This window comes from Dromaius novaehollandiae, chromosome 17, assembly GCF_036370855.1.
Source record: "Dromaius novaehollandiae isolate bDroNov1 chromosome 17, bDroNov1.hap1, whole genome shotgun sequence".
NCBI lineage: Eukaryota > Metazoa > Chordata > Aves > Casuariiformes > Dromaiidae > Dromaius > Dromaius novaehollandiae.
In genome coordinates this window covers 6,331,594-6,353,355 of record NC_088114.1, presented here as the reverse complement: position 1 = coordinate 6,353,355, position 21,762 = coordinate 6,331,594, and the positions used below count along the sequence as shown (strand labels likewise).

At 42.9% G+C, this 21,762-nt stretch overlaps 1 protein-coding gene across 1 annotated transcript in view; it reads left to right on the top strand.

Moving 5' to 3' along the window:
- TMEM132D (transmembrane protein 132D) overlaps positions 1 to 21,762 on the top strand; it is a 274,373-nt gene that overhangs the window by 164,710 nt on the left and 87,901 nt on the right. The window contains exon 4 of the mRNA XM_026114487.2: positions 9,191 to 9,374. Coding sequence (XP_025970272.2) covers positions 9,191 to 9,374 — 184 coding nt within the window. The remainder of the gene's footprint in view (positions 1 to 9,190; positions 9,375 to 21,762) is intronic.

Sequence of the window (21,762 nt, the reverse complement as noted above, 5' to 3'; positions counted from 1 at the left end):
TAGGATGAGGACCACATTTTGCTGCGGGGTGCTGTAGTGAGTGTGGTGCCTGCTGCCGTGATTTAGTACGCTAGGATTACTCAATAGCAAATTTCCGTAGAGCTGGCCCTGGAGTTTCTGGCTGTGAAAATATTGGGTCTCATTCTTGCTGGCAGACCAGTGTTATGCTGATGTGACTCCTCCCTTTCAGTGGCAGGTTGGTCTCATTTTCAGGTGACAGTGGCAGTGAGGTGCCGTTGTTAACTGTCTGGGAAAATGTAATGCAAAAGAAATGTCTAAAGCTTTTCTTAGGAATACTTAAGACTGATATTGATATAAAGGCTTAAGCCTGGGGGTCACAATGTAGGAATCAAATTCCTAGTTCTGCCACTCTTGGCCAAACCAAGAGTCTGCAATCAATATATCACTTCTGTGTTTCCTTCAGTGTTATTTAATTGGGGCTTTTATCTCCTTATACTTGGTCCTATCTGTAAAATGATTATTTGGTCATCTTTCTCCTGTCTGTTGCTTTTGTCAGTTAGGACAGCAATCATCACTTGTTCTGTGTAAGTGTCTAGTACAATGTGCTTTAGATGCCCTCTGTAGAAACTGGCCAGCGTAGATAATAATGATCATCTGTGGCTGTATGCCTGCTTTGCTCTTTTGCAATTTTATCACCCTTATACATAAGTTATGCTGTATTTATCGTTATTTTTATGCTGAGAACAGTAGGAAACAACAGGTAGAGAAACTCAGATTGTCAGTGTATCCACAGTGTTTTATTTGACTTAGTATTGTCAGTAAAATTATGTTTTCTCAGCCCTGCAGTATGGTCCCACCTGCATAGTAAGTGCAGTTTTTCTGCTGTTGCCTCGTGATTGGGCTACTTCAGAAGTGCTTGATGTTTACTGACTACTGTGTTGAATAATTTATGGGATGATTATTAGACTGGATGTAATAAAGTCAACGTTGATTTATTGTTCCCTTCATATAACGTGGTAAATGACTACTAGATTTATTATGGCAGGAGATGCTCGGACTGATGGTTCTGAACTGAAATGCTGGCTTGGTGGGGAACTATCTTTTAAATTTATATTGTATTAAATGACATGCTAATTTTTACCCACTTTTAAATGGTTTGAGTTATTTGGGAAAAGTGCTATCAACAGCTGGAAAATTTTATAGTGAATAATTTATTTGAAAATAGCAAAAAAAAGTCAAATAAGTAATTCAGCAAATATTTCTCGACCTGCACTGCTCATGTCGTGCTCCAAAGAGGTGGATCCATTTTTTTAAGAACTTTATTACATGATTAGCAAACTCATTTTTTTGTGATTTTTCTTGCTAGTTGGTTCTTTTCATACACTGATTCCTGAAGAAAAATGGCTTTTCAGCCTATCCATCACTGAATTTTTAATAGTAAGATGACAATGAATAAAATTAAATTTTAATGTACTGCTGTATGTATCACCTTATCTTGATCTATCAATGGTGAATAATGATCGTCTCTGTAATGCAGCGGACTAGATTGTACAGCTGCTGGTTTTTTTAGACTTCCCTCTCTGACCTTGGGAAAGTCTTTAAGCCCATGCCTCAATTTTCTGTCTAAAATAAGAGTGTTTCTTCCTTCTTGCTATTTGTTGAGACTGGGATCAGGGACTGATGTGTAAAGTGAGTTTATACTAGTTTGCTGGCAAGGTTTGGTGAAGGTATAGTGGTAGTTTTGTTTGGGTCTGTTTTAATATTCTAACTTTTTTGTAAACTCTGGCATTTTATTTTCCATTGCCAAGAGGGATGGAAATCATGTTAGCCTTGCCGGTTCAGCTCGGACCTGCCGAACGGATCTGGGGGAACCAGCGCTGGTTACGACGAGCTCCCGTCCTGGAGCCAAACCAGCCTCTCAGCTGGTGTGATGCAACATCGCACAGTTAGCTTGTGACACTGAACGTCAAATCTTGCAATTTTTGCGTGAAATCCTAGCTGTAGGAATAAAATGGTTTATTGAAATTCTGCAGTCTCTATCCTGTATAGCTCAGAAACTGGAAGGAAAAGAAAATCAGATTCATTCAAATGAAGAATGTGGTTTTGCCTGTATAATTGTTCTGAGGCCCTTAGCTTATAATTTTTGTGCGTGCGAGACTGGTCGATGAAGCCCGTCCTGGCGACGGCCAGGCTCCACGTGTCGGGTGCCACTAGCACAAGGCTTTTCTCGGCTGCGTCATCCCACATTGTCTTGGAAAGTTCTCGTCTTGCCTGAAGCTGACATGCTTGTGTGTATCATTTTAGGGTAGCTCTGCATAGGATGCCTAAAGGTAGCACATTTTCACTGCTGAGGTTAAAAAAGAAAGAATCAGATGAAACGTGGCTCTGAAGGTTACACCCATCACCTCTTGCAGAGAGATTTTAAATCACCGCTGCCTCAATCAAACAAAGTTAGCAGCGTTTACAGAGCACCATCTTACTGTGTGGAGATGAGCACCAAAGAAAAGCCCAAATAAATTAGCCCAGCCTAACACACAGTACTCCCTTTTTTTTCATTCTGTGCTTTTTTTTCCTCAGATGTCTGTGTTATAGTCTCCTTGCTGGCTGAGTCCACGTTTTTGGCTTACATATCCTATACACGTAATTTCTAGTACTCTGTCAAACATGCCAAGCAGAAGTAGTTTATTGCATTGCAAATACCTGTTTATGCAGAAGAGATGTGATCCCTCTCTCTCCGGCAGCTATGGAGAAGCATGCAAATGCCTCCCCCTGCCACAACAGGTTGACTCTCCTGTAAAGGCTTCTTAAAAAAAGACACACACACAAAAAAAAAACCCAAACAAAAACACACACAAAGAAATTGATGCCCTTTCCTGAAACCAAAGTTGTGGCTACTTGTTAAGAATTCAGCAGAGACTAGAAACATTTTTTCTTGGTTAAGATAAGCTAAAAGATTATCAGGATCCTTTTTGCAACTAGTTTAAACATTGGTGGAAGGGTTGGTTCAGTTAAGAAGGTTTGAACCTGGGTTTTCTTTTCTGGCCATCGCCTCGCCTAGCAGCATGAATCCTTTCTCTGAGGCTGTGTTTCCTCTTCATCTGGATTTTTTAGGTCGTCTTTCTTACAAAGCCGCTACACACCCCAAGCCTCCTGCTTTGTTTTTCTGTCTTTCTCCTTTTATCTACCTCTCACTGAAGTTCATTTTCTACGTTTCTCTCATCCTTCTGCAACAGGTCATTTTTCTGTTTCTCCTGGTTATTTTTTCCTTTTTTTTCCCCACTTTACTCTTCCTGCTTTTCCCACCCAGAGCCCACCTAGGGGGAAGCTGATACATTACTCGGTTGCATGCTCTCAGTGGCACCGCAAAGCTGGTGAAGGTCACCCGCTTGTGTGCTGCTCGGAGCGCGCGTGCTGCCGTGGGGGAGCGCAGCTGAAACGCCCGCGTGCCTGGGGGGGCTCCGCCGGTGCCGGGGGGAGGCACGGGCAGTCGGGCGAGCGCGCGGGGGGAAGCGTGCTTCCCACACGCTCCTTGAGTTCCCCCGTGACCCTGCCGCATTTGGGTAGGAAAGGGGTACAGCTATAATACACTTCAGTGGTGCTAATACGAATAACAGCTTATAGTTACAGCTAGAGATGGAAAGAAAACATTTGTAAAATTGATTTAGGGAAATTGTTTATGTTTTAAAGAAAATTCCATAGAAAAAGCTTTACAAAATCTATCAGAAATAAATTGTTTCAGAAAACTACAGAGTTTTATTACAAACGGGTACTGTTTTGTTTTCACCGCTCTTTATTATGCCTTTATTCTGCATTTTGTATCATTTTACATTATTTCCTAACACCCGGGGAAGAATTTGTATTTAACACGTGCTGCCACTGCGGACTCGGCGCAGCGGCAGGGCAGGTGACAGCAAGCCATTAAACCTTTCTGGAGCCCAGCTGATAGAGCTGGAAGGAGCTGGCACAGTGTTTTTATCTGGTATGACAACATAACATATTATCTTACTTTCACCCAAAGATTTGTACTTATGTTTAAATCAATTTATTTCTGAAATCACTGAGGACAGCTGCCACTTTGTGGAGGATGAATCATCTCACTCCTTTTTCATAGAGAAGTCATTTTCAGTTTAATTCTCTCTCCTGTAAAACAGGGATAACGGTCTTCACAGGCTCCCCTGGGTCGCGCCGGGTCAGCTGGGCTGCACGCTGCCTTCTTTCAGGCTGGAAAGTTTTCCCGGTTATCCCTGGCAGCATCTCTTCTGTTTCTGAGCGCCGTCGATCCGGCTGTCAGCCCGGCCGGGGCGGTGTCTCAGGCGCATGGTGTGCCGGGGCCCGGACTACGCACATGATCAGGATCACCTCGCTTCGCTCTCCCTTCTCCCCAAGGCTCCTTCATTGACATTCCCGTGATACATCTTCTTTAGCATATGCACAGCTTTAAGCTTCTTGTGTCAGTTACAGTCTTCTAAAGACAGTGATAAAACTTTATATGTCGTATTATGAGAAACATTAAATGCCCAGTCATTTTAGTAGGTTCAGAACGAATCTTGTGGTGTTATCTTTATATACCGACCGCAGCTGATACCGCCACTAGCGCAAGCCGGACTGGGCTGCTTGAGCTGACTGAGACTGCCGGCAGCCCATGGCCAGGCTGGTGCTTGCAGGATCTCTTCTGGAAAACGGTGCGTTGCAGGGCATGCCAGCCCGAAAGACCCAGAAGAGCGGCTGGTTCTTTGCTAAAGAAACTTGCCGTAACAGCGTAGGTGTCAGGGGTTGGCCTCGGGCCCTGGTGTTGGGCTGCCTGATTTAACAGGACTCCCAGGCTTTAAAATTTTTTTTCTATTTTTGGTCTCAGTCAGGGATATGGCAGAAGAAGTAGGTGCCGAGGAGCTCTCTGGATGTAGGAAATACTCCCCTAGAGGGGGGGTCAGCGTTTCCCGTGGCTCATTGTTTGTCAGAGCTGCTTGAGCTTTTGTTGGATGGGAAATAAAGGGCTGATTAAGGAACGTGATGCGAACGTGCCCGTGGTGTTCCCGGTCCTGGCTGGTGGGAGGAGAGACCAGCTTACCTCATTGCAGCGAGGTTTCCTTTTTTTTCCCCGTTTCTATCTTGTCTTCAGATTGTGGCTGGGGCTGCGACTCTTTTGAAGCGTGTCTACGCAGCACAGAGCTCAGCAGGGCTCTGTTCGTGATGAGGGTTTATTGGCACCACTGTGAACTCTATTACAGTTTAACTCTCAATTCTAAACAATAAATTACAGACGTAGCAAAACCCTGTGTGATGGACCTGACTTTAAATTAGCATCAAGAACCGTTTCACTTTGACCGCTCTTCACCTCAGCTTGAATAGGTGGTGTGAACCTTTGGATTTGTCCATGCTAAACTTTCTAATTGCATAGCCTCCCATATTGTAACTATCAGCATTGCTGTCCTCCCGACAGCAATCATGGTTTTAGTGCTGGTGAAAATAAGCTGCCAACATGCTATTGCATTATAGTCGCCGTGAAGCGTATGCCTACCTAGAGGAGGATTAGACAGTGGGACATTTCAAGCAGCAGTGGCTGGCTACCCAATAGAAATTTTACTGTTGGAAATTGAGAGTGTGCTAAAACATGCTCATGAAGATTGGTGTTAGCAAACGTGAAATGCACGGAAGGTGGAAATGTGGTTAACGAGCAGGATCTACGCCCATTGTACCAAGGAGCCTTGACCTAAAAGAAAAGCCCCAAATGTTTTTGGTGTGACTAAACTCTGATAATGAATTCTATTTGTGCAAATTTCTCCATTTACACTTTTTTAACTGTATTTTCTGAGGGGTAAGTGTCAAGTGGTATTTCATGGGTATGCAAAGAATAAGAGACTAATTTCCGCCATGCACGTTATCAGTTCAGATTAACTCCCACTGACAGTTCTCTGCTTCTTCTGCCACGCTGGGAACCGATACATGGCCCTTCTGTCTTCAGCTACCCAAGAGACACCCCACGCAAGGGAAAGCCTTTGGGATGTTTTGCAAGCTCTTATGCAGATGTGACATTCTTTCCCTGCCTGTTCCCTCCTTCCTTTTTATTCACATGGGTAACTTTTGGACTTAGTTCTGTATTGAGCGACACTGGTTGCGAAATACTGCTCAGAAAGGCCTTTGTTGCTGTAAACCAGAGACACAAATCCATGGGAACTGTACATGGAAGGATCTTCAGAGTAGTGATGAGTAAAGTTCATTTAATGTAATTAAACAGAAGTTCCTGTCCTGGTGTTGGCAGCCTGGGTCTGGTTGTAGGTCATGGAAAACTTTAGCGTTTTTCTATACACCTTTGGTAGGAGTAATGAGATTCTTACTGATTTTGAGGTGCTTTGTGACCTTGTCAGAGGTATCTCGTATTGCTAAGATGAATGGGTGCAAATACTTTCAGTCAAAATCATGTTTAGTAGCAAAGTGCCCTTTATTTGCAGCAAGAAATGCTTTGTTAAAGTACCAGCTTTAAAAGAAAGATTAAAAGAAAACCCTTCCAGTCTTTTGGAGATGCTGTAGCTGTAGCTGTGCTATATGGGAACTGTAGTTCAAGGAAATAAGGACCATGTTCATGTTCATGTGTGATACTTCCCAGTCAGATTGCACCTCTAAGGCAAACTGTGATTAGAGACTTGCCTGAAGCACTGCCTTCCCTCCCCAAGGCGGGAGCCCAGATGTGTCGGTGAGATGCCCCTCCAGGAGCCTGTCTCATAAAGGAGAATGAGAACATGGAGCATCTGAACTACACCTCCCATAGGTCGTTGCTACAACCCATCCAAAGAGAAATATAAAAACATGTCACCAAAACATCTTGGAGTTCAGCAAAAATATGTCACTATTCAAATTTCTTCCAAAAACTACATTTTTCGTGGGGATTTTTTTGGTATCAGCTCTCTAACAAACCAAAGAAATAACTCCTTACATTTCTTCCGCAGGTACAACTGACCATTTTTAGCTGGTATTGATCTTTTGGCAGTTTAGAGCAGTGCTAGAGGAGAGGGGATGCGCTTGGGATGAGAAAAATGTAAAGGAACAGAGGAAGACAAAATTCTCTGTCCTTCCTCTCCAGGTCTAACCATCTCTCTCTACTTCCCTCTCTCCATCTTTCCCATCCCCTTTCACCCCTCTTTTATTTTGCTATGTTCTAAGCACTTTTCACCTTTTCTCCTAACCCCAGCGTACTTGGAAAAGTTTAAGTTGATTCCCTTTTCTGGCAGTTATTTTGCAGCTGTCTTCCCTGCAGTCCCCTTGTGTGCAGCAGTGCCTTCTGCCTGGGCCAGGACCCACTGCTGGGGCCAGCACCCATCCTGCAGGGCCAGGGCAGTGATAGGCTGAAGAAGGGCACCCTGTAAAGAAACAAAAAGCCAAGGTTCATTATATGAAGACTGAATTATTTCTTTAAACATAGAAACAGTTATAACTCATACTGTAAAAACAGGATCACTGCCAGGTATTTATAGGTAATGCATTGCCTGTTCCTGTTCATACAGTGAAGGTAGCTGAGTTTCAATAGTTGCAGCCGCATGAAGCAGTTCTGTGATCCTACCTAGGTCAGCATGAAATAAGGCTGTATTCAGTGCTAGTTTAGGTACTGGGCTCTTTTTTTCTGACAAGAAATGCAAAAATGAACACAACGTGTTCCATTTTGGAAACACAGAGGCTCCTTTGAAATTCCATCCAGGATAGCAAGGACTCAATAGATCCATTACAATCCAAACCTTGAGATGATCAGATTAAACTGTTCAAGCAGCAGCTTTGGATAAAGCATTGGATTTAGCCAGAATGATAAAAAGTCTGGGTATTTTGGGAAAAATCCCAAACTGGGGCCGTTGTTATAACCGATCGTTGTAAAAATAAAAAATATGCCTAGTTTTAGCTCTTTTTCCACATCGGCTAGGAAAATCTGGTGAGATTTGGGCATGTTTTCATGGTTCTCTAATCAATTGCCAGCAGTGTTTTCTCTTTCCACTAGCTGTGCTCGCCAACACAAGTGACCCTTCTGCGTTGTGCCATTCCTTCTCTCTTGGGGTATTATTCCCCCCGAAAGAAATTCAGCTTTCCCTTTCCCCTCCCCACAAACACAGAAGATCTTTCTGGCCTTCAGCGCTTCCGAAGTAAAAGCACTGTCGTTCTCAATATCCCCTGAATTTCTGCACTGCTAGGGAATTGTGCACTCCTCAACAACTTTACAGTATATCACAAAGTATTTTGGTTTCTCTATAAATGCCACTGGACTATAGAGCTCCCTTTGCCAATATATAGAGTAGAAACTTTACTGCATTACTTTCTATACAGTAGCTGATTTTATAACAAGCTTTACAGGCATTGCACCTTTGAGCCCTTTTCTGACTTTCTTTTTAAATTTCTGCTTTATTCATGTATTCATGTTCCCATTTGACTGTGGTTCACTTGCTCAGTAAATTCCAGCCTTATAGAAAAGATAACATATAAAGGCAAAGCAGTATTAACACAGTATCAGTAACCCTATTATTGCCACAGTATCCTGGAAAATTGCACATAGTAACATTTCCTTCTTTTCTAGTGTTTTTTATCCAAGGATAAGGTTGGGTCCCTATTAAGTAATCCAATTTTGTAGCTCTCCCTTCCCTCAACAAGCTAAAAATATTATTCCCAGTTTAATAAAGGACAAAACTGAGCTTCAGACAGTCATTTGCAGTAAGGTAGCAGCATGTCTAAAGACTGATTCCAGGTTTCCTTATCCTGCCCTGCTTCACTGACCCCAGCCTGAGCTTGACCTCTGTTCCAGGACTCTCTCTTTAAAAAATAGATGATGCTTTTAATGCAGTAGTTTCACATTTCAAGGGCTTTAGATTTGCTCATATGTTGCTTTAACAGGGAAGAAATATAGCTTGCTCAGTAATGAGAGAGGCTCGGAGTCAGGGTTTTTAGGCTGTGCAGTTAACTTGCTTGTAGCTTTACCCTTAGCTTTACCTTGATCTGCTTTCATTTCTCTATCTGTAAAATGATGCAGTGCTTAGCAATCTGTTTCACAGCGTGTTACTAAGCCACTTGAATGTATGGGAAGTGCACAGAGATCTTAAGATAAGTGCAAATGATTAATTCATTATTAAATCGATCATCCCACCAAATCGTCTCTTTGGAAGAGCCTTAATCCAATGTTTTATTAATATAAAAGCAATTATATTGCTGGCTCATCAGTCATGTGAATGGAACCTTTCTTTTTCTTTCTTTCTTCTAGTGCGGATGGTCCTTCCTCTGAAATCATGCAGATTGATTTTGAAATTGAAGACCTTACTGACCTACCTGGGACCCAGCTCATCACATGGCAGGTGGAATATCCTGGAGATACAACATCTGATCTAGGAATCTCCAAGATCTACGTAAGCCAGAAGGACCTGGTAGGAGTTCTCCCTTTGGCTATGGTAAGAAATTATCTCGCATTCTGCAAGTTTTTAATATTGCATTACAGCTCTGGAGTCTGACAGATGCAAGTGATCTGCTTGAAGGAGAGGGGGACAGTTCCAGTACCATGAGCAAATAGTCGAACTTCTGAAGTTTTGTCCCATTTATTGATGAATGTGTGCATGAGGGCAAACTACAGGTACCCAGGAAAGGCCCAGTCATGCTCTCTTTGAGCAGTACACTGACTTCATGGGGGCAGAAACCATGTTTGTGACACTTCCTGTATTCAGACCTCACTCCTGATGTTGCATGAAATGGTATCCTTGGACACACGGTTCAGTATAGTATATGTCTTATTTGAATCACAAACAGTTTTACGTTTTGTCTAGTGTTTAAGCACTTCCTGAATCCAAAGTTTTAATGCTTTTGAATTCTGACTCTGTATTTATCTGAGAGTGAAAGGAGAAATAAAAGTCAGGGCATGGTTTTTGAATAATTTTTAATTACCGGGGGAAAAATTACAGTATATAGCTAACTATCTATCCTACATAACTGCATTTTAATGGGTTATCTCACCATCACAGTGCAAGCTCCAGGGCTTGAAAAGCACCCGATCCTTCATTCAGCCTTGGTCTTTTCCAAAAAAGGTTCCAGATTCCAAGTAGAAATGCTTTTTCTTGAGTTTTCTCTTCTCTCTCCTTCACATTTCTTCTTTTTCAGGGATAAAGCGTAGTTGTCTAAGATCCGACTGCCCCATTTTTACTCTTGGACCGTCTATTAGAAAGTATTGACACATTATTATTTAGCACTGAAAGCAAAACAAAAATCAATCTCAGATCATTTTAAAAAATGTAACCTGGATGGTTGCCTAGTGATAGCCAGTTAATTATGCCATTACTGAAGGCTAAAGGTGGTTCTCTGCACTTCCAAACTACACGGGGCTGATAAGGGCTATTATTGTAATTTACCAACTTTAGAACTATTGAGATGTTATGATGCTTTATTTCACCAAGAAGTATTTTGTCTTTTTTTAATGGCTCTTGCTTCACTACCAGTGTGTATCTCACAGTTGAAACAGGTGTCTCCATTTGAAATTGCAGCCATCTAACAAATCAGTGCTGTGTTTTCAACCCCTCTGTTTTGCATGGCTGTTTTCATGGACTACTTGTTACTATTGAACAGTGTGTGATCTCCGCTGGTTTGTTGGGAGAGAGGAGGCTTGCAGTGTGCAGACTGGACCCTGCTATGCAGTCACGTGTTCTCGGGTGTGGAGGGCTAAGGCGCTTAGAGGTGATCTGATTTACGTAATCTGCATTGTTGGGTTTCTGTTTCACTCCCTCCTTTAATGAAGAGATGGAACTGTTTTCCTAATGATCCCAATGGCTGCAGAAGACACTGGTTCATCTCCTGTGGTCCTAATAAGCAACATAGTTGCCAAATAGTCCTTAAGAATAAAGAGATTTTCCTGGCAGTTGCTACAGATCAGTTCACTCTCTTAATTTCCATTAAAAGATAAAAAAAAAAAAAGCTCATTTTCAAGAAGCACAGAATTCTGTGCTTAGAGGTCTTATAAAGTCTATAAAGTTGTCAGCAGCTGACATTTTACAAGGCAACGGGTGTTGGGATAATGGGTAACAGAGAAAGCAAAGATGAATGACAAGGGTCCTCTAGTCACTGATAGGCTGGGAACAGTTTTAACCTTCTGCACGTTAACTGGAGTGTCCGGGAAGAAACTCCGAGGTATCACAAATCTCCAAATCTTTGCAGAACCTCACTTTATACTTAGTAAAGGATGATTCAGGTGCAGACCTTTCAGTATGTGTAACTTTTATTAGCTTGGTACTCCAGATTTCCCTGTGACCTTATCAGAGCCAGTTTGTAATTTCCAAATTTAAAATTTTTAAAGTGAAAAATTCTCTTTTGCCTAGGAAGGACCACAGTGAAAGCTGTGTTACACTGTTAGTCTGTTTCTGGAGATTGGGGTTAATTTGGGTTAGTGTTGCTGGGCTTCTTTGCGGAACATGTAATTTCATGTTTAGAAGCACCAAACAGAAATGCTGTTGAATATTTCAATTACAAGTTAAATTTGCAAAAGAACAATTTTACTGCTTTAACATTAGACAGAGCTTTGTTTTCTGATAGACTGACACATACCACCTCTGCACCATCTTTGTATTCTGTAGTCTTCTGCGATAACTATTATGGATTGGCAAATTGCAGAGCAGAATATTGGTCAATTTAGAGCGTCTGTCATCTTTTTTTAAGTTACAAAATGCTGCAATGGAAAGATGTAGATATCAATGTCAAGATGCTCTGGAAATGCAGCAGAAGGTAGTTTCTGCTGAAGTTATTAGGATACTTGATGCAATCGCCTTACCCTTCTCCAGTGCATAATTTTTTCCTGTGGCATATTAGTATTCCAGCTTTTGAGACTCCTACAGGGCCCTTCACCAATACCAGCAACACAAGCCACACCAGAGCACTCTAGAATACTGATGAGAAAAGCTCTATGATGCATTTTATGGATGTGTGGATACCATAAAGACTGATATTTCTGACACTTTAATAACCCCTTTTCTAATTTAAAGTGTAACACAACCCCTCTTGGTAAGCTGTGCATGGGCCCCAAGCCTGCCCTTGTTAGCAGCCTGGGAGAAGCCTTGTTTAATTTGAGAACATTGTGAGAGCCTTGCTTTGAGCACCTGTTTGGACATTGGCAATGCGTGATCCTTTCCCTTAAGCGTGATGAAATACAGGCAAAGATGTTTATCCAGGGTTATAAAAAGTTACTGACCTTTTACCGTGATTGCTTTGCAGTGGCTCTTATAGCCACATCGAGCTGTCTCGACTTGTTGGCAGAAACTAAAACACCCGCTAAACCACAGTGGATGATGTAGATATTTGTACGGCATAACGTTCTTGGCCAGCGTAGCTCCCACTCTCTCCCACGCGTTCCTTGCACAGCCGCCTACCTAACCCCCTCCCATGCCACTGCCAGCCCTGCCACCGGGGTTCTGCGTCCTTCGGTGCTTCATGGCCAAGGACCTGGGTGAGAACATGCTGGGTGGCCCAGGGCCTCTAGAGGCAACAAGGACTTTATCTGGAAAGAGAAGCCTGGACACGGGAGGCCAGGGGATCTCTCCACAGCGAGTATTGGAAATTTGGTCTTGGCTCTTCGAGGGGGAAAAAAAAATCCCAAGTAAACAGGGAATAACCTTTTATATCTGTCAGGTTTTGTTGTGAACTAATACGCATTAATTTCCCTTAAACTTCATTCTCTTGAAATTCATCAGTAATAGGATGTCTGTTGAGGCACAAAACCCCAACACCTCTTAAGACCTTTGAAACTTGACATGAAAGGGCATATGGACCATTTGTTCCTTACCAGCCTCGAAGATGCTAAGCTGCTGGGGTTTTCTGAGCTGAGGACTGCCAGTGTAGTGTGACAGCCAGTGAGAATACAAGCATTATTTTTCTAGGCGTATGACATTATTTTTTATTGCCCTACTAAAGAATCAGCTTTCAGTTCTTACTTGATTTCTTTCTGGCATTTCTTCCCTATTTTATTTCCCTCTTGTTTTGTTAAGTAATGAATGACACAGGTTTAATCACTCAAATTGTACATTTGCTGCTATTGATTATCGTTGGTTTTTACACATTCTGTCAGCTCTTTCATAATTGTGATGTTCACCTTTTGTTGAACCTCAATGATTAGGTGAGGATGAGAGACACGAGAGCTCCGTAGCCATCTGTGTACATACAAGATAATCCCAATTGAGAAAGGCAGAGGGCAGATCTGACATGCTGGTAAATGGATAAGTAGAAATCTGTTCTGTAAATAATAATAACAAAAATGGTGAATAATAAAATACGTGGGATGGTTCTTAACTGAGCCAGCTCTTAATCGCTAAATCATCTGTCTTCCCTGTGTATATGCCCCAAACCTTTTCTGTCTGTGTCCTCTCCATTCAATAATGTGGTAAGGCATCAGGGCACAGTGCATGTTGTATAAACCCCATAGATGGAGGTGTTTCTCCGAAGGTTGAAAAATCTCTTTAGAGTAGTCCTTTGCCTAGAAAATATTACTTTCCTACAAAGTACAGACCTAAAACATGTGCAGTATGCTCAGTTTCACTTCAGAAATGTATTGAAAAGGTTTCAGGTTCCTGACCTTCATTTTTTTGATTAGCTGTTGTCCTACATAAGTATTTTAGACTTACAAACACAAGTTAATTTTAGAGTCAGCCTGACTCCGTTAGACAACTGTAGCTGCCCTGATGTCCAAGGCATTGTTGGTTTAAAGTTATGGCCATGGACCAAATGTTTCAGGAGGTGGTAGGACACAGGAAGCCGATGAAGAAGCCAGGTGGCTGGGTGATGAGCTCACTTGGGTGTAAGTCTGTGAATCTGGATTGCTTCCTTGAGAGACTCCCCAGCCCTCACAGATGAACAGGTCTTAATGCTAGTTGTGATAGACTGCCTTAGACTGCCTGTGTGGCCTGTGCAGCTAGGAGACAACAGAAAAGTTCTGCCTTCCAAAGCAGCAGACTATAAGTACTCGAGAGTTCATTGCAGTAGGGGCTGAGTAGCCCTCGATTACCTTGTATGGTTGTGGTATTACTGTTTCAGAGTTGATAATTCAGCTTTGTTTCTGGCTAGAGAGTGTCAGTAATTAAACTCCCTGTCAGGCAGGACAGCTTGCTAGGCACTAGGGCTAAATTAGCAGGTTTCACCTTTCTCAGGGACTAGCAGGACAAGCCCTGTTTGGGCCTCGGTTAGCTTTATGCCCATATGTCCACTGACTGTCTGTCCTTCCTACTGAGTGCATGTTTGCAATCTGGTCTGCATCGACCTAAAAATTAACCATGTTATTAGAGAACTGAAATGGACAGGAAGAAACGATGGGTTTTGGAACGTGACTCACGGAGCAGCGGTGAGGTTGCAGCCTGCCTGGCAGAGGCGAGAACTGCAAAGACAACCCCCTGTCCCTACCAGCCGCGTGGGAGCCGGCAAAGGTGGGTGGTGAGCAGTGAGTTACAGACTTGTACAAGCAGCTGAGCTTCCATGATCTCTCTGGTTTTGGCCCACTATTTACGATCCTCCAGCAGTGCAACATCAGCCTCCAAGACAGTCAAGTGAGGCGTGAGGCAGACAGGTTTAAATCAAATGTAAAAAGAAATTCTGAGAGGAGACTCCTGATTTATGACAACCTTAAACATGGAGTCAGCGACCAAAATCCAGCTCATTACTTCACAGCAACCAGATGGTAACGAAGGCAAAGAATTATTCCTACTCATCTGATGCCACCGAGGAGTCCCAACTGGGAGCACCATCGCTGCCCTCAAGAACATGTGCACAAACACTCAACTCTCTTTTTGCAGAGGACAACTGCTTCCATGCAGATCAAACTGACCTATTTTTAAGCTGTCGTGAAGGTAATTTAAGCAAAATTGGGTGAGCTGTCATGAAGCAGGTGATGTGTAGGGTTAGTAACCTCCCTTTCCTTCTAAACTAGCACCACCATTTTTGCAGCGCTTATGCCACCACATCTGCCATTGTATAAAACACAACTGGAATATTTATTTTAAAGGGTCAGGTGAAGAAAATAGGTGTAAAAAGTAGGCGTTGATTTTATTTTGGGGGCAGAAATATTTTATAAGGTATAGCATGTTGCAAACTTCATATTTAAGGTAGTATTTTGTGAATAGATCTGTTTTGGTATATCCTAGGACAGCTATCACAGCATCATTGACCGCAAACTCAGGCTCCCATTGGAGATGATCCTGTTCATGTCCTCAAACCCATTGGACCCATTTTGGCTTCTGAGCAGTTACATTTATGGCACTCATATTAAATAAATTATATCCGAAACCCAAACAACAGTATAACATTATACCTTTTAGATAATTTATTGTTTTGACTTGTTCCTGATGTTCTTTATAAAAATTTAACAAAAATGTTGACAGGAAGTAAACTGTTCTACATATCATCAGCATAAGAAGCTGGAGAAATAGAGCAAATAAATAAATAAATTGCTGCTGCAAAGAGGATATCTATTATATAGAAAGCATTTCAGTATTAAAATAATTTCTAATAATTACAGGAATCAGCTGCCATGGCAGTGCTAGTCACTGCAGGATTTTAAAAATGCTTAAGGTATTAATGCCCTTATGAATATATTTATCTGAATAATTTCATTTTTAGTTAGTGCTGTTTATGTTCTGGTAGAGCCTAGATACCTAGCTCAAACTGAGACACCATTGTCCCTGGTGCTGTGCAAACACATTTTAAATTGTAGCCTTGCCCTGAAGAATTCACAGACCAAAGAAAGGAGACTGGCAATGGAGACATGCAGTAAATATCATTACCCCTTAGAGAAGAGGGATGGTGATACGGACAGCGCAATGAAGTTCCACCTGAAGTCAGCCAGATGGGCTTCTCCTGGACCCAAGCTTGGCCACTGCCCTGCGTCCCCTGGCAGAAGACATAATGGGTGGATGATGGTCTCTGGAGCACAGAGCTGGTGTATCAGGGCCATCCGGAGCTCACGGGCTAGAGCTGGCACGGCTGTGCCTGCCTCGTCCTTAGCCTGTCCCCTGCTCCTGTGCTTTGCCGGTGCTTGCACTGGTGGAGCGATGCAATTGTCTGTCGGGAGCTGCTCATGGAGCACAACACACAGCACAGCCTGGGCTGTGGCGGAGGAGTAGGATATCAGAGCCTACTACAGCCTCCTGCCCACCAGCTACCTTCCTAAGCTGAAGATTCAGATGTTTTAGGGTGAAATGAATGCTTTTCTGCGAGAGAGCTGACATGCGAATCCCCATTCATGTGTATGATATAGATGAACAAACTGATTAAAAGGATCTGCTGTTGACTATGCTTGGCCGGGATCTCACCTGGCAGCCATGAAGAGCAGGATCACATCAGCCAGAATCAGCTGCCCAGCTCAGCTTTAACACTGAATGTTTCTAAACACTTCCACTGATACTCAGCTTTATGAAAAAGATGTCTAGGTAATCGTTAAAAGCTTTTACCATCCTAATTCATGGTTTTTAAATTACAGTTACAAGATTGGGTGAGCAGTTCTGAAAAGAAACCTTTTTAATCAAAATGGTATGAGCTATTTTCTGTAATCCTTTTCATAAGTATATCCTATTGCTTCCTAAAATTAGGTAGGTCTTTTCTCCTACTACTTGTATGGAGAGGCAAATCAAGAAACACTGTCCATTGGAAATCTGAAGAAGGCTTCTAGCCATCAGCCTCGGTTTACTAACAACCACTTAATAGCTGTCTATTCTTAAGTCACTAATGTTTTTTATCGTAAATGAGCAAATCCTTCTCTTTGATATTTATCTCATCCCGCCAGGTTTGCTTAAAGAGAGTAATCATATCCCTTTCTCCAGTAAAGCCAAATGGGTCAAGGACTTACAGTTTCCCCTCGTAAGACAGACTTTCTGTTCTCCTAGTAGCATCCCTTGGCACCAATTCCTTTCTTGAAAATAGGTACCCAAGATGACTACAGTATCTCAGATGAGGCCCCTCATTGTTGTTTAATAAGATGGTATGAATATCTCTTTTTTCCCCTGGAAACACTGCTTCTCCATCTCAAATGGTATGTGTCAGGGTAGCACACGTGACGGTTTGGTTTTTTTGTACAATGACATGCAGTCATCCTGGGACTCAATGCTGCGTCCTTATCTGTCTTTTGCTCTGTTGGTCCCAGCTGAAGAGCTCTTAGCTGATGGCTGAAATTCTTGTCCTTAGTCCCCATGATTGGATTTTGCACTGTGTATTACTGCATTTCATTTCATTTCTGTTTCCTGAATGCTTGGTTTTGTCTGGTTCTTCTTATTTAATAGTCCAAACTTCAGTATTGCCAATGCATCCCAAGTTGATATCATTAGCAAATTTCAGAAGTAGTCTCTTGACTCTTGTTTGTTTTTGAAAGCAATAAATAAAATCTGACCCAGGGCTAACTCTAGAATATGGTTGCATCAGCTCAGAGGAACAGGTTATCTTACTAACTGTCAGTCTCACAGTTCTGCCTGGCTCCAAAGCCAGCTGTTTGGATTGGTTCTCTGTGGTTCAGGCAACTTCAGCAGCAAGGACTTTGTATTCCGAGGGTAGTCAGGAATTCTTTTTGGGATGCATGAGTCAGATTAGATTCTATTTCACATTCTAATGACTGTAATGAGCCTGTACAGCTAATAGAAGAAAATGTTTCAGCCAGTAAAGTAAACACAAAGTAAATAATCTGTTATGCTTCAGAAACTAATTGAATCACAGGTATCTGAAGCTAAGAGACATTTGTCCCATACGTAGATGTCAATTAGTTACACTTCTTCAGGATGTCTGATATTGGCATCTATCTGGGACCACATGATGGACCAGGCAGCTGAGTGGTCCTATCTGGTATGGCAGCTCTGGTATTGCAACATGACTGTGTTCAAGAAGAAAATATACTCAGTTACAAGGGGGCTGATTGTATAAGGTGATTTTCCAATTAGAATTGCCTTTAAAAATAGCTTGGTTTGGTCTTCAGCTTATATTATTTTTGTTTTTATTGTTCTAAACGCTGGCCTTGCTCTGGCAGGCTTCTATTGTCTAAATACCAACAAATTGACAGACGTGTGAGTCACTAGCAGAGCATTTTGTTTCACATAGAGAGGATGAAATGAGAAAATAATACATGCACTTGACAATCAAAGATGTTTGCTTTTTGCCTTATCTCCATAATCCAACAAATGCCTTTTTTTTTTTTAAAGATTTTTCCTTCCAGAATTAATGAAGACACTGGTGGTCTTAACATTTGAAATAACAAGTGATAGCTCTTATACCTTTAGAATTAGACATTTCATTGACCTGTTGAACAAGCAATGAAATAGCAGCTGCGTTCACTGCAATGTCAATGCAGATGTTTTGCTACTCAGATTTGCAAGCAGCAAAAACCATCAACTGGGTTTGCCACTTTAATCCATTTTTTTTTCTGCCCATAGTTGCTACAGTGTCATGGAAAAGGATGTTGATGTTGTTGTTGTTGTTCACAGGGTTTAAGACAGGAGGTTAGAAATCTTGTTTTTGTATTTGGAGCTGCGGTTGCTGGCTGACTAACACTGTAATCACCTGTAATAACAGCAGGCAACAGTCACCCAGTTTTTGTCTGAGTGGGGGAATGAGTAATGAGGACTCGGACTGGCTTCCGGCAAAGCTGCTGACAGCCACACAATTTGATATGGAGCATCAAAAATTGGGTCCCCTAGAGGAGCAGGAGCAAACACAAGGATATTTTTCTTATGAATTAAAGCCTAAGAAAAATGGCTCTGCATAACAGCTGCTGTTCTTTCATAAGTGTGAGCTACATATGGTTTTCTGGACAAGATGCATGCGGTTGAACTGGCTTGAGAAAGCACAATACTTTAGTCCTGTCAGGCTTTCTGTGTTGCTTTGAAGCTGTTGTGATACTACGACATTTAGAAGGACTGGGAAAAACACTGCAGGTACTGAATTTAGAGCAGGTTCCACGCAGAACTAGTCCCTTCTTCAGTGGACCCAAGGTTTGAAAGGCCTGGCTCAGCCATCATTATTCTACTCCAGTTTCATACTGTGGTAAAGCCGTTAGTATTAAAAATGTTGTGGGTTTATAACAGGAGTGTTTTGGTGGTGAGTTGAGTTCTTAGAATGAAGTTTTCATAAATATTTGATCATTTAGATGTCTTTTTTGGTTGGCTCAGTTAAGGCAGCTGAAAGGGACATCATTTTAGTAGGTAAATGCTTTGCATGATTTTAAGAGCAAGATGTTTTAAGATGTCTCACATTGTGTACCCAGAATCACTAGTAATCACTGAAAATCTTCCATCATCTAATTTGGGTTACTTTTCTAATACCCATATATCTATTATTAACCAGACTCAGTTAATATTAAAGACATTTCAAAAGGTTTCTTTCTGTCCCCCTTTTTAACCATGGATGATGTTTGCTTACTTATATTGAAATACAGTCAGATTGGGTTTATAGAAAATAGATTACTGCCTTCTGTTTTTCTTTTGTTTCATGTCAAGTTTCATTCACAGGATTTTGTAACACATTGCTGCCGTACAAGGGTAGTAAATATTGCAAAGAAATCTTTAATTCTCACAGCTAAATGGTTTTCACAGAAATAAAAAAAAAAGATCACAAGAAGTTTTCTTCTGTGCTTAGATTTGGCAAATGTGGTTGCAGCAGGATTCAGAGTTTACACTGATTTAAGAGCATTCCTTTAAATGCCCGGTCATTAAAGTGTGTCCCCATGTCCCTTCCCCCTCCCCCCTTTTTCATCAGAGAATCATTCTAAAGAGTAGTTAGGATCACCGGATAATTTAGGTTGGAAGGCACCTCCAGAGGTTATCTTGTCCAGCTCCCTGCTCAGAGATCAGGTTGCTCAGGGCCGTATCCATTTGAGTCTTGAACACCTCCAACGATGAAGATCCCACAACCTCTCTGGTCAACCTGTTCCAGTATTTGAGCACTCTCACAGCAAAATGTTTTTTCCTTGTGTCTAACTGGCATTTCCCATGTTATAACTTGTGTCTCTTGCCTCTCATCCCATTCCCGTGCACCTCCGAGAAGGATCCGGCTCCATCTTCTATGCATCCTCTGATCCAGTAGCTGTAGATGGCAGTAAGGTCTCCTCTTTGGCTTCTCTTCTTGAGGCTGAACAGGCCCTCCTGAACAGGCTCTCCTCACCTCCCCTCAGATGTCCTCTGCTCCAGCCCTCAACCGGCTTGGTGGCCCTTCGCTGGACTCCTGCCACCATGTCACTACCCTTGGCTTGAGCTACAGCCTTGGTTCGCTTCCCACCTCTTTATAGTTGGCGTTTTAAAAAGATTTTCCCCTTTTGGCATAATGGAAAGGATGCTGCCTTAATTAGTTCCCTTCGGATTAGTGATCTGAATAAAACGTAGCTGAAAAAGAAGCAGCAAATATCATGTTTCTGAACTAGATCCACCACCATCACGGTGCTGCTTGAGCAAAGCAGGCAAGTATCCCTCTTTTCCATTTCTTGACGTTATTTTTTACATGCTCTGTGATTTTTAGGTACTGTTTGGGGGTTGGGATTTTTTCTTTTTTCTTTTTTTTTAAGGATTAAAGCTTTTCACATTATTTATTTACAAGCTATGAAAATCTCCCCAAAACGGATTTTAACAAGTGTGTAATTGGATAATTTGACAACTGGTAAGCTGAAGCCCCAGAGATCAGGAATTACACTTCACTGCAGAATAGTCGTTCTTCATGTAGAATTAATTTGATTTCCTCTAGATTACAAGTAGTAAGAAGAGTAGTCAATTAAGAGAATTATTCTCTGAGTTTCCCATCCTGCTTTTAATTGCCAGCCGGGGGTATTAAGAATTCCTTTGCCTTTGTGAGATGTCCTCAGAAGCCAGGAAGCAGGAAGCCAGAGAGGGGATGAGGGTCGCTGGATTAAATGCTGGCCCAGGATTCAGGAGAAACGACCGGAGGCTTTGAGGAGGACTTAGGCTCTGCTTTCGGAGCGCTGGTTATCCATGGGACCTGCAAGCTGCTGGCTTCGCGGGATGCAGGCAGCAAAAGCCATGTCTTCCAGTGGCATCGCCAAATGAAGCAGCGCTTCCTCCTTCTCCCCAAGCCTGCTCTCAGGCGGAGCGGTGCAGCCGCCTGTGTGGCTGCTGCTGGGCCGGGCTGGGCTGGGGAAACAGCCGGGCGTTTGCTGCTGCTGCTGGGCTGGGGAAACACCGTGGTGGTTTGTGCTGCTGAGCTGGCTGGGGAAATAGCCAGGCATTTTGTGCGGAGCCTCTCCAAGCCCAGCTCGGTGCCCCGCTTTGCTTCGTCACCTGCCTCTGCGAATAGGAGCAGTGGCACTGTCAAAGGAGGGGCTGGAAAGTGGTGGCAGGAGCAAGGCCTGGCGCAGCCGGTGAGCTCGGCCGGGCGGCTTCAACCTCCCTTGGGCACAGCTGAACGGGGCTGAAAATCACCCGGCTCTGGCCAGCCGTCTCCAGGAGCAGCGGCTGAGGCTCCCGTGGAGGGAGGAGTCACCTCTGCCAGCTTTGAAGAAGGAGATGATGCCTGTGAGCTGGACATCGGCCGTTCTGCTGGTTTTGCTCTGCTTTGTGGCTGAGGAGAATGAGTTTGACAAACTGGATCTATGTGCAGGACGTTTCTGAGCCTGCTCCTGTGAAAACTGCCTAATCAAGGGCATGCATCCAAGGAGATGCTGGCCCGGCACCACCTCCTCCTTTCCTTCCCACCTGCCGGCCGGGGTAACTCAGTGTGGGGCTGCGCACACAAAAGGAGGGGCGCCGGGAAGGGCTCCTTTTCGGTTTAGCCGGGGAGGCTCGGGCAGAGCGGCTGCCTGGGATCGCCGCGGGTCACGGGCCCGCCGGGGGCTCCCCCGGG